At 49.6% G+C, this 17,010-nt stretch overlaps 1 protein-coding gene across 1 annotated transcript in view; it reads left to right on the forward strand.

Annotated features, from left to right (window-relative positions):
* Positions 1–17,010, forward strand: part of TMCO4 (transmembrane and coiled-coil domains 4) — a 58,215-nt gene that overhangs the window by 26,396 nt on the left and 14,809 nt on the right. Inside the window, exons 6-12 of the mRNA XM_077456345.1 lie at positions 1,546–1,643; positions 1,883–2,026; positions 5,866–5,985; positions 6,185–6,349; positions 6,439–6,575; positions 12,300–12,384; positions 14,780–14,897. Coding sequence (XP_077312471.1) covers positions 1,546–1,643; positions 1,883–2,026; positions 5,866–5,985; positions 6,185–6,349; positions 6,439–6,575; positions 12,300–12,384; positions 14,780–14,897 — 867 coding nt within the window. The remainder of the gene's footprint in view (positions 1–1,545; positions 1,644–1,882; positions 2,027–5,865; positions 5,986–6,184; positions 6,350–6,438; positions 6,576–12,299; positions 12,385–14,779; positions 14,898–17,010) is intronic.

The raw sequence follows: 17,010 nt of genomic DNA on the forward strand, positions 1-17,010 counted from the left end.
CAAATCGCAATAGCTGCCTGACCTGGTTCAGTAAACTGATTTTGAGTCTAGCTGCTATTTATTGTATGTCTCAGAGCAGGTGGAGAGCGAAACTGCATGGGGGGGGGGGGGGGCCCAAGAAAAGTTTTGCCCAGGGTCCAATCAGTATTAAAGACGGCCCTGACCCTGCCGAACACCTCTGGAATGAATTGGAACGTGGGAACGTGGGAACGTGGTGGGTCTTCTCACCCAACATCAGTACCTGATCTCACAAATGGAAACTCCCTACTAATGGCCATGGTTTTGGAATGGGATGTCCAACAAGCTCAAAAAGATGAGATGGTCAGGTGTCCACAACGTCTGCTTAGGTGTCCACTGATCTCTGACCTCAACCATGCCGAAACACCTCTGGAATGAATTGGAACGTGGGAACGTGGTGGGTCTTCTCACCCAACACCAGTACCTGACCTCACAAATGTTCTTTTGGCTTAATGCCCACAAATTCCCACAGACGTACTTCAAATTTTTGTAGGAAGCCATCTAAGAAGAGTAGAGTCAGCTCCTTAAAGACATGGTTTGACCAGTTTGGTGTGGAGGAACTCAAGTGTCCTGCACAGAGCCCTGACCTCAACCCTACTGAACGCCTTTGGGATGGATTGGAACGCCGATTGTGAGCCAGGTCTTCTCATTCAACATCAGTACCTGACCTCACAAATGGAAAAATCCATACTAATAGTTTTGGAATGGGATGTCCAACAAGCTCAAAAAGGTGTGATGGTCAGGTAGGTCCACAACGTCTGCCTATATAGTGTAACTGGTCTCCAGTGGTCTGATGCTGCATTCTCCTCCAGCATTCAGGGCTGGACTGGGACAAAAATTTGGCCCCGGACTTCATCCAGACCGGCCCACTTTAATTTTGCAAACACGCAAAAAACAGTATATAAACTGTATGCAATTGCGCAAAAAAGCCCCTAGAGAGCCCCCCTTACATCAGGGTCCCCAGAGAGCCCCTCCTTACATTTGGGTCCCCAGAGAGCCCCCCACTTACATCAGGGTCCCCAGAGAGCCCCTCCTTACATTTGGGTCCCCAGAGAGCCCCCCACTTACATCAGGGTCCCCAGAGAGCCCCCTCTTACATCAGAGTCCCCAGAGATCATCTGCCTTACATCAGGGTCCCTAGAGAGCCAACCCCTTACATCCGCGTCCCCACAGAGCCCCCCCTTACATCCGGGGTCCACAGAGAGCCTCTCTCTTATATCAGGGTCCCCAGAGAGCCCCTCCTTACATCAGGGTCACCAGAAAGAGGGCAGGTAGTGGGCCGGGACCCTGTGGTTGGGGACTCCTGGACTGACTTGGGGTTATGGGCCCCAGATTCGGGGCTTTAGCCCCAAAAGTCCCCCCCCAGTGATGCCACTGGCTGTCACTGAAACCGGCCCACTGAGCCATCGGCCCACCGGGAAACTCCCTATAGTCCCTATGGCCAGTACATGCCTGCCAGCATTTGTGACGGGTGTACTTGATATTGCTTGTTTCCGTGTGTCATCAAAGCCCTCACTCTCCTTGCAGGTCAGTGCAGGCGTCTCGCAGAAAGAAGGAGAGTCGGAGGAAGATGAAGAGGTATTTTCTAATCGGCCTAGCGACCGTCGGAGGCGGCACAGTAATAGGTAAGAGATCAGTAATGGGGAATGTTTAGCATAGTGACCATAAGTAACTGAAGGAAGAGCATTTTGTTATCCTGGGCAACCAATGGGATTCCACCTTTGGTGTATCCCATGCAGTATTAAAGGATAAAAGGGAACGCTGATTGGCTGCATTGGGGAATATAAAACATTTTGATCAGGACTCCTTTTATCATTGACTGACAAGTCCCTGTGTGATGTCATCGGTTACTTTTGTTAATCAGGTCTAACTGGAGGTCTGGCCGCTCCGCTAGTCGCTGCAGGAGCCGCCACCATCATTGGAAGTGCCGGAGCTGCTGTCCTGGGGTCGACGGCTGGCATCGCCATCATGGCGTCTTTGTTTGGAGCAGCTGGAGCTGGTCTCACAGGTAAGTACTTCCCGTGGGTTTGTCCCTTGTATAATCTGCTTGTGCCCCGCTCTTAATTGCTTTATTCTGACCAGCTCTTGTTACCCGTTTTCCATGCTTCTCCACTTTGCTGCCCCCCCCATTTATTAGGGACTTTCACAGAAAGTGCACAGAATGAGCCTCTTATGTGTTTCCCGAATGAAATGTCCACTGTGGTCACCCTGACCTGATAATGCCTAGTCATGCCCACAGCAGTTCTAGTGCTTGCAGGAAAGTTGAAGGCCCCATCGACACAGCATCATCATATTGTAGAACCATTTCAGGGTATTAACATAGAAGGGGTCAGATAAGAACAAGACAAACATAAATTAATGGAATTTGTAAGTATACACCGATCAGCCATAACATTATGACCATCCTCCATAACCCATCAAGGCATAAATTCCATTAGACCTCTGAAGCTAGGCTGTGATATCTGGCCCAAGCCGTCAGTAGCAGATCTTGAATGCCCTGTAAATTGTGGGGCATGGCCTCCATGGATCGGACTTGTTTTTCCAGCACATCCCACAGATGATGGATTGGATTGAGATCTGTAAAATTTGGAGGGAAAGTCAACACCTCAAACTCGTTGTGTTCCTCAAACCATTCTTGAATTCATCAGACCAGGCTACCTTCTTATATTGCTTCGTGGTCCAGTTCTGATGCTTACGTGCCCATTGTAGGGGCTTTTGGCTGTGGACACGGGTCAGCATGGGCATCCTGACCGGTCTGCAGCTACACAGCCCCCCATACACATGTGTGTTCCGACACCTTTCTATCAGAACCAGCATTCACTTTTTCCGAACTTTGTACTCCAGAAGCCCTTCTATTGGATGGGACTACACAGACCAGCCTTCCCTCCCCTTCCCACCTCCATCAATGAGCCTTCCCTCCCCAACTCCATCAATGAGCCTTCCCTCCCCACCTCCATCAATGAGCCTTCCCTCCCCACCCCCATCAATGAGCCTTCCCTCCCCACCTCCATCAATGAGCCTTCCCTCCCCTCCCGACCTCCATCAATGAGCCTTCCCTCCCCACCTCCATCAATGAGCCTTCCCTCCCCCACCTCCATCAATGAGCCTTCCCTCCCCCACCTCCATCAATGAGCCTTCCCTCCCCCACCTCCATCAATGAGCCTTCTCTCCTCCACCTCCATCAATGAGCCTTCTCTCCTCCACCTCCATCAATGAGCCTTCTCTCCTCCACCTCCATCAATGAGCCTTCCCTCCCCACCTCCATCAATGAGCCTTCCCTCCCCCACCTCCATCAATGAGCCTTCCCTCCCCCACCTCCATCAATGAGCCTTCTCTCCCCCACCACCATCAATGAGCCTTCCCTCCCCCACCTCCATCAATGAGCCTTCTCTCCTCCACCTACATCAATGAGCCTTCCCTCCCCCAACTCCATCAATGAGCCTTCCCTCCTCATCTCCATCAATGAGCCTTCCCTCCCCACCTCCATCAATAAGCCTTCCCTCCGCACCCCCATCAATGAGCCCCCCCTCCTCATCTCCATCAATGAGCCTTCCCTCCTCATCTCCATCAATGAGCCTTCCCTCCCCACCCCCATCAATGAGCACCCCCTCCTCATCTCCATCAATGAGCCTTCCCTCCCCACCCCCATCAATGAGCCCCCCCTCCTCATCTCCATCAATGAGACTTCCCTCACCCACCTCCATCAATGAGCCTTCCCTCCTCACCTCCATCAATAAGCCTTCCCTCCCCCACCTCCATCAATGAGCCTTCCCTCCTCACCTCCATCAATGAGACTTCCCGCCCCCACCTCCATCAATGAGCCCCCCCTCCTCATCTCCATCAATGAGACTTCCCTCCCCACTTCCATCAATGAGCCTCCCTCCCCACCTCCGTCAATGAGCCTTCCCACCCCACCTCCATCAATGAGCCTTCCCTCCCCACCCCCATCAATGAGCCCCCCCTCCTCATCTCCATCAATGAGACTTCCCTCACCCACCTCCATCAATGAGCCTTCCCTCCTCACCTCCATCAATGAGCCTTCCCTCTCCATCTCCATCAATGAGCCTTCCCTCCCCACCTCCATCAATGAGCCTTCCCTCCTCACCTCCATCAATGAGCCTTCCCTCCTCACCTCCATCAATGAGACTTCCCGCCCCCACCTCCATCAATGAGCCCCCCCTCCTCATCTCCATCAATGAGACTTCCCTCCCCACTTCCATCAATGAGCCTCCCTCCCCACCTCCGTCAATGAGCCTTCCCTCCCCACCTCCATCAATGAGCCTTCTCTCCCCACCTCCATCAATGAGCCTTCCCTCCCCACCTCCATCAATGAGCCTCCCTCCCCACTTCCATCAATGAGCCTCCCTCCCCACCTCCGTCAATGAGCCTTCCCACCCCACCTCCATCAATGAGCCTTCCCTCCCCCACCTCCATCAATGAGCCTTCCCACCCCACCTCCATCAATGAGCCTTCCCTCCCCCACCTCCATCAATGAGCCCCCCCTCCACATCTCCATCAATGAGCCTTCCCTTCCCACCTCCATCAATGAGACTTCCCTCACCCACCTCCATCAATGAGCCTTCCCTCCTCACCTCCATCAATGAGCCTTCCCTCCTCACCTCCATCAATGAGACTTCCCGCCCCCACCTCCATCAATGAGCCCCCCCTCCTCATCTCCATCAATGAGACTTCCCTCCCCACTTCCATGAATGAGCCTCCCTCCCCACCTCCGTCAATGAGCCTTCCCTCCCCACCTCCATCAATGAGCCTTCTCTCCCCACCTCCATCAATGAGCCTTCCCTCCCCACCTCCATCAATGTCTGTTCTCCCCAGCCAGATGGGGCACCTAAAAAAAAAAATTAGGGCTGCGGAAATTAACGATTAATTGTTCGATTAATCGTTAATTTCTTTGATCGATCAAAATAATTTTGATCGAGGACGATCCGCGGAGTGAGCTCCGCAGTCTCGCCCATAGGAAAGGCCGCGGCTTCGGCCTAGCTCCGGAGCCGCGGCCATCTTGGTCCACCCGTCGGTGGCCTAGACGCGCGCGCTGGCGTCATCATCGCCCGCCTGCTTGTGTCTACTCTGAGGACGGACGGGTCTGCCTGCTGTCTATTCCAGACAGAGCAGACAATAATGAATATTAAGGTATGGGGGAGATGTGAGGAGATGTGGGCAGTACTTTATGGGGGGAGATGTGGGCAGTACTTTATGGGGGGGGGAGATGTGGGCAGTACTTTATGGGGGGGAGATGTGGGCAGTACTTTATGGGGGGGAGATGTGGGCAGTACTTTATGGGGGGGAGATGTGGACAATACAGCATGGGGGGAGATGTGGGGGAAATGTGGACCGTACAGTATGGGGGAGATGTGGACATTACAGTTAAAGTTAAACTAACTTTCTACGTTTTTCTTAAAGTTTAATAAAAAAAATTGTAAAAACTGTATATGCATTATAATTAATCGAAATTAGTCGATTAATCGATTAAAAAAAAATCGATTAATCGAACAGGAAAATTTTAATCAGTAACAGCCCTAAAAAAAATAATAAAAAAAAAACTACTGATGCCAGTGGTGGAACTACAGGGCTCACAAAGGTCATACCTGTGACCACGCCCTGGAGTTCCACCGCCGGACTCGGAGGGAAGGGCCCTGGCTGGGGTTCAGGGGGGGCCCTTCATGGTTTCTTGCATCGGGGCCCTGAAGGTTCTAGTTACACCACTGGTTGCCACCCTCTCAAGGCAGGCTTTCATTGAAGACTACAAGTTCAACACACATTACATAGTCATGGCCCATTATTGTCACCTTCAGGAAACGCGCCCTGACAAATGTTTTTTATTGTCCCCAGGCTACAAGATGAAGAAGCGAGTTGGCGCCATAGAAGAGTTTGAGTTTTTACCTCTGACCGGAGGACGCCAGCTGCACATCTCTATCGCCATCACTGGCTGGCTGTCCACTGGCAAATACGGTAAGTGGCCCATTTTGTGAGGTATTTTGAAACCGATCCTCATGTGACGTCCATCATCCACAGACCCCCAGCAGCGTCCTTTGTGGCCTCCGCTTACAGCCCTATTTATTTCTCAATAGATCTCCCTCCCTTGTTGCTGTCCATAGCAGTGGCATCTATAGGGATGGCCTCTCTAGTAATTGATGATTTTGTTGTCCAGGCAGCTTCGCCGCCCCGTGGCACAGCCTCCTGCACTCCACCGAGCAGTACTGTCTGGCCTGGGAGTCCAAATACCTCATGGAACTGGGAAACGCACTGGACGCCATATGGAATGGGCTGGTGAACATTTTCGCCCAGGAGGCCCTGAAGTACACCATCTTGTCAGGTCAGTCTTTGGTGGCCCTGGGGTGGTCCTTGAAGTCCCATCTTACCCTGTCAGCATGCTGTGTAATTCACCTGTCCTTCCCTGTCCAGGAATTGTGGCGGCGCTGACGTGGCCGGCCTCTCTCATCACCGTGGCCAGTGTGATTGACAACCCCTGGGGCGTGTGTCTGAGCCGATCAGCAGAAGTTGGCAAACACCTGGCACAAATACTGCTCAGACGCCAGCAGGTAACGGCGACCAGAAGATTTATATTTTACCTCGTCTGTCTCCGGCTATCTCATTTCCCCTCTTCTACATTCAACTCCTCTTCCCTCCTTACCTCTTCCTTTTGTTCCCTCTCCCCTTCTCTCCACTGCCCTCCTCAGCTCTCCCCTCTCATCGTCCCTCGCCTCCTGTTCTTCTTCCCACCTCTTCTCTTTTTTTCTCCTCTCTGCTCTTTCCCCCTCTCTCATCTACCCCCTGTCACCTCTCATCTCCTCTCCTTTTTTCTTCTCACCTCTTTTTCTACCCCCTTCTCTTTTCTCTTTTCCTCTTCTCTCATTTTTCCTTTCTCCACTCATCTCCTCTTCCCTCATTCCTCTTATCCCTTTTCTCTCATTCCTTTCCCATCTACTTTCATCTTCCTCACCCCCCCACCTCATCTATCTCCTATTTTCTATCCTCCCTCTTCTTCTCCTCTCCACATTTTCTCCACTGCCCCTTTTACCTCTCCTCTCTCCCCATCCATTTCCTCTCCTTTCGCCTTCCTTACTCCCTCCTCTCCTTTTTACCCCTGACTCTCCTCTCTCCTTCCCTTCCTCTTCCCCTCTTCTCTTTCCCCTCTCCTTTTCCTTTTCCCTCCTCTCCCCGTTCTTTTTTCTCTCCCCCTCTTCTCCCTTTCCCCTCTCCTTTTCTCTGCCCATCATCTTCTCCTCTCTACTTTTACCTTTCTCTCCCAATCATCTCCCCTTTCCTTCTCTCTCCCCCTCTTCTCCCCCATTCCCCCTCTCCTTTTCTCTCCCCTTTCCTTTTCTCTGCCCATCATCTTCTCCCCTCTACTTTTACTTTTCTCTCTCCCTCATCTCCCCTTTCCTTCTTTCTCCCCCTCTTCTCCCCTTTCCCCTATCCTTTCCTCTCCCCCTGATCTTCTCCCCTTTCCTTTTCTCCCCTCTTCTCACCCCCCCCCCTTTCTCCATTCTCCTTTTCTCTCCACCTCATCTTCTCCCCTTTCCTTTTTATCTCCCTTTTCTTTTCCCCTCTCCCCCCTTTTCTCCCGTCTCCATTACTCTCCACATAATGTTCCCCCCTTTCCTTTTTTCTCCATCTCTTTTCCCCTTTGCCCTCTTCTCCCCCTCCCCACTTTTTCTCCCTTCTCCTTCTTTCTCCCTCTCATCTTCTCCCCTTTCCCTTTTTCTCTCCCTCTCTTTTCCCCTTTCCCCTCTCCCTCCTCCCCTTTTCTCCCTTCTCCTTTTCTCTCCACCTCACATTTTCCCCTTCCCCTCTCCTTTTCTATTCCCCTTCTTCTCCCCTCTCCTTTTCTATCCTTCTTCTTCTACCCTCTCCTTTTCTATACTCCTTCTTCTCCTCTCTCCTTTCCTCTTCTCCCTTTTCCCCTCTCCTTTTCTCTTCTCCCCTTTCCTCTCAATGCTTCCCGTTCTCCTTTTTTTTTTTCCTTTCTTCACTCTTTTGCCTTTTTCATCTCACCGATGTGTCCCTGTCTCCTCTCATTTTTCTTGATGTCTCCCTGTTCTTTCTAGTCTCTCTTTGCTTCTCTCTCTATGTCTCTCTTCCTCGCCATGTGATTGGATTGGTGAGCGGTAAGTCACGGCGGTGCGGGCGCGGTGGATGGTGACACCCGCACACAATTATGGAAGAATCCGTAAACCTCTTTTTACAACTGAAAATGAATCTCCCTGTGTATGAGGGGGCTTCACAGTGGGGGTGTCAGACGTGCGTGATTTACATTCCTGACAGCTGCCCCTCTAATGAGCATATGTTCTCCTTATTGGGGGATGGTAATTGTGCCGCTAAGTGCGGATTATGAACGGCTACTTCACCGCGCTCATTATGCCCAGGAACTGCCTGGCACGTCTCGGGGGTCTTTCATGTAAGCACTTGTCCAGGAACAGCTGTGTGGGCTCATCCAGGAGAGGGGGGCTGCGATACCGTCCTCAGGGAAAACAGAAGAACCAGTCAGGTAAAGCAAGGAGCAAACAAAATGCAGCCAATTAGAGATGTTTAATGAAACCACATCAATAGGGTAGAACTCCAGGTGGATATGAAATAACACTCAAGTTATGTATTTATTCAGAAATCATAAAGTTGTAGTTTTATATACCGCTAGTACACAATATAAAATGTGAGGCTGCATTATGAATCTTCACCACAAGATGGCAGCAAAATAACAAATCTCAATGCAACATATGAGCTTATAATACATTCAGTGTGTGTTGTCCTGGCTGTGGCTCAGTGCTGAGCAAATTGGCCTTGAAAGTCCTGTGACTGTGAGTTCAAATCCCTTGTCAGTGTGTGGGTTCTTTGGAAGCCAATAGCTCCAGTATACAACACATTGTTTGTTGTTGAGCCCCTGCTGGCTGTCCCAGTGGCTCATGCTATTAAAGGAATGGATAGTAGAGCGTTCAAGTCCACGTTCCTCTCAATTTAAAATCTTCAGTCTTGTGGTCTTCTTCAGTTACTCCATTTATTGAGAGGCCTGGTTGCTGTCGTGTCTGTGTGGCTCACGGTGGTTGGGTTACAACTCTACGGAGTCCTGCTTTGTTGGTTCAAATCCTTCTCTCGGCACTGGGTTCATCTTTTAAGTATCTTCATGCTAGACGAAGAGAAAGGTGAGATATGGTCAAACAGTTGTTAGCTGAGTGTGTGGCTCAGTGGGCTGGATGCTGATGGTGGCAACCCAAGGGCTGAGAGTTCAAATCCCAGTGAAGGTGACTCTGACTGGTGCGTGCCAGATGGGCCCATAGACCACCTCAATGTGAATGGCCACTCTCATGTCAAAGGTGCACTACTGATAAGGTACCCTCACCAGAGCATAAACCATGAAAGGTGCATGGGCAGAGTTATATAGTGATGGTGGAAGGTTGCAATTAAGTTTATACTATCCAATGCTGGAGGAAAAATAAAACTGCTGCCATCACATGAAGGCTTCAGGACAATCTTAGTACACAACCTTCTCCCAATGGTGTTTGCATAGTTCCTCACTTCACAGTATTGTACCACCTTTCCTTGTGTAAGGCCAACACTTTAGTAAGGAGGCCCAGTTCAGCTACCCATCCACGTTAACAACACCTCACACAGGATGTGCACCACACACATTGGGCTCCACATAATATACAATGTCCACACCTTAACTTTTCAGTTTCTTTAACCCCATGCTGGTTGTGCACACATCAACAAGGTCTGCACCTTAAAACCTCACAGGTTAAAGCCCCACATTGGTGGTGCACCCATGCATTGGGTCCCAGACAGCATACAAGGCTCACACCTCAACACCTCTCACAGATGGCTTTTTCCCCACAAGCCATCTTGAAATCTGCTCACGGCAAATCTCTGGAGTTGAACCCACAACTCCTGCCTTCAGAAGCTTGCCACCATACACTGTAAGCCACAGAGCCAGGCAATGGACTGTCCCTCCACAAGATCCTGTGTACTTTGGAAAGGGTTTGTAGTACATGAAGTCTTAACAAAAAAAAGCACAGGAACCACCCTCCACCCCCAGCTGGAATTGAACCATGGACGCAATGTTCTAGTAGATGGTAGGCCTACACCTTGTGCCACAAAGTCTGATAAGCTGGTTGCTTCTCCAAGTGTGATTTGAAGACAAATAGGTCAAAAGCATGGTAGTGTAAAAGCCCACAATGGCATTGAACTATAAAAAAAAAAAGCATTCTACAGCTGTTGGTTGCTATAGGTTACCGCTGTTCACGCTACTAAAGTCAAGCCCAAGAATTAAAGACCTTGGGAGGGGAAGGGAGCTGAACCTGCAAATGCTCTGTGTTGTAACTCAGCGTCCTACCTACCGCACCACACTAACAAGTGGAGGAAGACATCCAGAAGAAGACTTCTTATCATTTATGATTGAAAGGTAACACTTTCATCAATGCTTCATAGTGTTTGTTAAAGATTGCACATTTTAATCTGTATTTACTGATGTCATTGCTCTATGAATGACTTAAAATGTAGGTTCCATAGACATGAAAACAAAAAAAAAATAAAAGAACTCACAGCACCCCCCTTCCTGGAACTGAACCAAAAAATGCAACACACATAGCAACAGCACACCAAACCCCACACACCACAGGCTTGGGCAGGAAGGATGACCTCCAATCTGCTATTAAGGGATAAAAGACAAAACTCATAAACCAGCTTCTTCGGCATAGATTATTGGAAGCAAAAGTCTTAAAATGCGTCAACCTGTAGCAGCCAATCAAAAACTGTCTATTACTGACTACGGCAAGGTGAAATCTTATGGGTTGTCATAGTTCTTCGTTAATTAAGCCTAAAGTCTTAACCATACGGGGCTTGAGAGTATAACCTTCTACGTTATATATGAGGAGCCAACTCGACACAACATAGAATTCCATCATAGTATTCTCTACCATAGAAACAGATGGGAAACGGATGGGAAACTGGTGGTGACTTGCTGGATGGTGGCCCATAGGTCTACAGTCATGGGAAAGCTCTGGTAGTGGTTGGGGCGACATATAGGTTCTATGGCAGCGATGGTGAACCTCGGCACCCCAAATGTTTGGGAACTACATTTCCCATGATGCTCAACTACACTGCAGTGATGGTGAACCTCAGCACCCCAAATGTTTTGGAACTACATTTCCCATGATGCCTCGACAACTACACTGCAGAGTGCATGAGCATCATGGGAAATGTAGTTCCAAAACATTTGGGATGCCAAGGTTCGCCATCGCTGCCATAGAACCTATATGTCGCCCCAACCACTACCAGAAGCTTCCCCATGACTGTAGACCTATGGGCCACCATCCAGAAAGTCACCACCAGTCTCCCGTCCGTTTCTATGGACTGTAGACCATACGGGGCTTGAGCGTATAACCTTCTGCATTATATATGAGGAGCCAACTCGACACATCATAGAATTCCATCCTAGTATTCTCTACCATAGAAACGGATGGGAGACTGGTGGTGACTTGCTGGATGGTGGCCCATAGGTCTACAGTCATGGGAAAGCTTCTGGTAGTGGTTGGGGCGACATATAGTTTCTATGGGAGCGATGGCGAACCTTGGCACCCCAAATGTTTTGGAACTACATTTCCCATGATGATCATCCACTCTGCAGTGTAGTTGTCGAGCATCATGGGAAATGTAGTTCCAAAACATTTGGGGTGCCAGGGTTCACCATTACTGCAGTGTAGTTGTGGAGCATCATGGGAAATGTAGTTCCAAAACATCTGGGGTGCCAAGGTTCGCCATCGCTGCCATACAACCTATATGTCACCCCAACCACTACCAGAAGCTTTACCATGACTGTAGACCTATGGGGCCACCATCCAGCAAGTCACCACCAGTCTCCCGTCCGTTTCTATGGTAGAGAATCAATAACTGCCATTTTCAACACATACACTGGGACTATTCCCCCCCATAGAGAATGTTTGCTGAATGGCAGGTCCTCTGCTTGATATCTATGCCCCGTTGTGTTTATCTCCATGAAATATGAGTGGTTCCTGAAGAACCTTTCCTTGAGGTGGATTGTTGGGTTTTTATGGCGCCCATTCAGTGCCAATGATTTTGCAGTGATATATTAGAAAGTCTTTATCACTTTTATTTATTTCTTATTATTATTCTACTTTATGTAATGCCATTGTGCATTCATTGGCCGGTATCCTCCGCATTATGCCAATGTGGTTATAAGTTGATCATATTGTTGGGTTGGTCGGTTGGTTGGTCGGTTGGTCGGTGTTTGGACACTTCTTCTCCTTTTCCAGGGACACAGACCGGTGACTCTGATCGGCTTCAGTCTCGGCGCTCGAGTCATTTACTTCTGCCTGCAGGAACTGGCGCAGGAATCCGGTAAGCCCCTCCATCGGTCATCATGCGTCTGGTAGATAAGGCAGTCGCTTCTCACCACGGAAAAAAAACGCCCCGACACCACTTCCTCCTACAACACGCGAGAAATGAGTCAGCGGCGGGCTAATTCTGTACAGGAAACACGCCATCCGTGTTCAGGTCACAACGTTCCCCTCAGCGTAATAAACCCCAAAAATTGCAGCTTTACAAATTCTTATATGTGACGGCTGCATTTCTTTTCTTTTAATAAGCTTCTTTTTTTTTTTTCACCTAGTGATCCAGCCAATAAGTCAGTTGTTGTTCAACCAAAAAAAAAGTTATCCTGCAGATGTAGCAGTTAAAAGGGATGAAACAAATCATTTACCACTGACAGTGGTGCTTATAATGATCAGCTTTTATGTAAAACTTCTATCCCAAAATGAAAAAAAAACAACTGTAACTGATTATAAAATGTGAGCTGTAGCTTGGCTTCAGTTTGTTAGTGTATCTAAATCTGCTAGTACATTTAACACAACCCTCACAAGCCCCCCCCACCCCCCACCATTGTCCAGCTTCCATAGAGCCCTTCCAGGCTCATTAGCCCTTTTGTCCTATAAACATATACCATGCCGAATACAAATTCGGACACATTTTTGGTTATTTGGATGTATCCGAATCTCCTAATGAAATAGTAACGAATTTAGTTTGAAATCCATTTGAAAAGGAATAAACAAAACAGATTTTAACAAATTCCAACTTTTCAGAAAGATTAGAATTCGGAGCGGTCGTAAAAAAAAAACGATCGTCTGATTCGAATTCCGAGCGAAGAAACAGCTGGTTGCTAAGCAGCGGGGCCGGGAAGGTGGCCGCCCGCGTCCTTAGCAACCGATGAGTCATCATCTGTCAGCGGGCTTCCCCACTGACAGAATGTAAAGAAAACAATGCCGACAATAGAAAAAAACAAAACAAAAAAAACTTCATAGCCCCCCCCCCATCCCCCTCCATACCCAAGGGTTGGGTATGGATTTTAAGGAGAACCCCCCCCAAAATCCATACCAGACCCTTATCTGAGCATGCAGTCTGGCAGGTGAGGGGGGGGGGGGGGTCAAGTGAGTGCCCCCCCCGAACTATACCAGGCCACATGACTTCAACCTGGGGGTAAGTGCTTTGGAGTGGGGGGGCTCTGGGCACCCTTTGGGGACAAGGGTCTCTTCCTGACAACCCTGGGCTGTCGTTGTCTTGGTCTGCGAGGTGGGGGGGGGCTTATCGGAATCTGAAAGTCCCCTTTAACAAGGGGGCCCCCAGATCCCAGCTCCCCCCCCCTCAATGTGAATGGGTATCGGGTACGTCGTACCCCTAATCGTTCACAAAAAAAAGTGTCAAAAAGTGAAAACCACAGGAAACAGTTATTGTCACGTGACGTCAGAAAGGGGGTGGTGCCACTGGGTGACGTATCCGGGTTGCCCCTCCCTCTGCCTATATGAGAACTGTCAAAGCGCAGAGCAGGCAGGGGGTCTCCCAGGAGGTGGAGCGGTTTTTCTTTTTTGGCGGGCGCCGTGATCAAGGATGGATTTACATCGAGGGACACTACTTTTTTTTTAAAAACTGGATTTGTCGAAAACGGTTTCCTGTGGTTATTACTTTTTCACGCTTTTTTGGTGAATGGGTAGGGGTACGACGATGTACCCATTCCCATTCACATAGGGGGGTGGGATCTGGGGGCCCCCTTCCAGATTCCGATAAGCCCCCTGCCTGCAGACCCCGACAACCACAGCCCAGCCAGGGTTGTCGGGACGAGACCCCCGTCCCCATCAACATGGGGACAAGGTGCTTCGGGTGCATTTTTGGGGAAGTCCCCTGATAGGTGATAACTTGTTGGTTGCTAAGGACGCGGGTGGGTGGCTTCTCCGGCCCGCTGCTTAACAACCAGCTATTTCTTCACACAGGATTAGAAATCGGTCGATCGTTGTTTTTTTCGACCAATCCGAATTCGAATTGTTCTGAAAAGTTGGAATTTGTTAAAAAATTATCAAATGAAACATTTTTTTATGAAAAGGAAAGGAAATGAATTCCATAATGAAATGAAATTAGTAACACAACGAATCTATCCGAAAACGAAACAAATGTTTCCGTTTTGTACGTGTAACAAGAGACCCCCCCCCCCCCCCACTATCAGTGCCAAGACAAGGCCATCCAGCGCCCACAGCAAAAATGGCAAAACTGCACCAGCCCCCCCACCCCTCCCCCATCTTAGGGTGCCCACATGCCTGCAATAAACCATTGCACCCAGGACAGCCGCCCCTCCTGCCCTGCCCCCCCCCCCCCCCTCCGGCCCTGCCCTGCCCTCTATGCATCCTCTCTTATATGGAAAATGATAAAAATCATGACATCTCTGCTCTATCGCCATGTCTGATTTCAGGCTCGGAGGGGATTATAGAGGACGTGGTGCTGCTGGGAGCCCCGGTGGAAGGAGATGCCAAGAGATGGAAACCCCTGACACGCGTTGTAGCCGGACGGATCATTAATGGTTACTGCAGGTGAGTAAATCATTCCCCCCAACCTGCCAGAACACTCAGGGGGGGGGTCTATTTCTGAAAACAGTAGCCGGGCAAATGTTTCAGTCGTCACAAATAATCCCCCCCAAATTCTTTTGCCTAACATGATTATTTTCTTAGGGATCGTCAGCTCCACCTAGTGGCCGCAATGCAGTATTTCCCCTGAAAATACCCCAATCAGGAAAATACCACATTAGGGCCACTAGGTGGAGCTGACGATCATAAGAAATGAACAGGAGTGGGCAAAACGACAGGGATTATTTGTGAAGACTGTGCGAATGCTTGAGAAAGTCGCACGTAAAACTGTCTGTGTTGCCCGCTGTCAATCAGGTTGCAAATTTCCAGGTGAGGGAAGGAGAGGTGATTGGGTGATGGGGGCATTCAAGCGTCGTTCAGGGTTAGGGTTTGCACAGCGCTTTACACGGTGAGGGCAGACAGTACATCTCTACAATACAATTCAGTGCAGGAGGAATCCATGAAAGAGTTTTCAGCACAGATTGCCTGCGCCCCGGTGCATTGTGGGTAATGTAACAAGTAGCGTGTATAAAAGCGAGGATATAAATATGTTCCATCTCTGTGTGCGGGAGAGATGGAGGATGAATAATGCAGTAAACAATGACACTGATTACAGATGGCCGGGAATAGAATTGGGAGCCAGGGATTGCGGGGGAGGGGTACCAGCGTTTTTTTGTCACATGACAACTTTCACACCGCAGAGATTCCTACAGTCCAGTCTGTGCGATGGGGGATATCATCTACCCCTGTACTGGTACCAGTCTGTGCGATGGGGGATCTCATCTATCCCTGTACTGGTACCAGTCTGTGCAATTGGGGATATCATCTATCTCTGTACTGGTACCAGTCTGTGCGATGGGGGATGTCATCTATCCCTGTACTGGTACCAGTCTGTGCGATGGGGGATCTCATCTATCCCTGTACTGGTACCAGTCTGTGCGATGGGGGATCTCATCTATCCCTGTACTGGTACCAGTCTGTGCGATGGGGGATCTCATCTATCCCTGTACTGGTACCAGTCTGTGCCATGGGGGATCATCTACCCCTGTACTGGTACCAGTCTGTGCGATGGGGGATATCATCTACCCCTGTACTGGTACCAGTCTGTGCGATGGGGGATGTCATCTATCCCTGTACTGGTACCAGTCTGTGCGATGGGGGATCTCATCTATCTCTGTACTGGTACCAGTCTGTGCGATGGGGGATATCATCTATCCCTGTACTGGTACCAGTCTGTGCGATGGGGGATATCATCTATCCCTGTACTGGTACCAGTCTGTGCGATGGGGGATCTCATCTATCTCTGTACTGGTACCAGTCTGTGCGATGGGGGATATCATCTATCCCTGTACTGGTACCAGTCTGTGCGATGGGGGATATCATCTATCCCTGTACTGGTACCAGTCTGTGCGATGGGGGATCTCATCTATCTCTGTACTGGTACCAGTCTGTGCGATGGGGGATATCATCTATCCCTGTACTGGTACCAGTCTGTGCGATGGGGGATATCATCTATCTCTGTACTGGTACCAGTCTGTGTGATGGGGGATATCATCTATCCCTGTACTGGTACCAGTCTGTGCGATGGGGATCTCATCTATCCCTGTACTGGTACCAGTCTGTGCGATGGGGGATCTCATCTATCTCTGTACTGGTACCAGTCTGTGTGATGGGGGATATCATCTATCCCTGTACTGGTACCAGTCTGTGCGATTGGGGATCTCATCTATCCCTGTACTGGTACCAGTCTGTGCGATGGGGGATATCATCTATCCCTGTACTGGTACCAGTCTGTGCGATGGGGGATATCCTCTATTCCTGTACTGGTACCAGTCTGTGGGATTGTGGGATCTCATCTATCCCTGTACTGGTAGCAGTCTGTGCGATGGGGGATCATCTATCCCTATACTGGTACCAGTCTGTGGGATTGTGGGATCTCATCTATCCCTGTACTGGTACCAGTCTGTGCGATGGGGGATCATCTATCCCTGTACTGGTACCAGTCTGTGCGATAGGGGATCATCTATTTCTGTACTGGTACCAGTCTGTGTGATGGGGAATATCATCTACCCCTGTACTG

Source organism: Lithobates pipiens, unplaced genomic scaffold (genome assembly GCF_037356315.1).
Source record: "Lithobates pipiens isolate NorthernLeopardFrog02 unplaced genomic scaffold, aLitPip1_a1.2 Scaffold_27, whole genome shotgun sequence".
Classification (NCBI taxonomy): domain Eukaryota; kingdom Metazoa; phylum Chordata; class Amphibia; order Anura; family Ranidae; genus Lithobates; species Lithobates pipiens.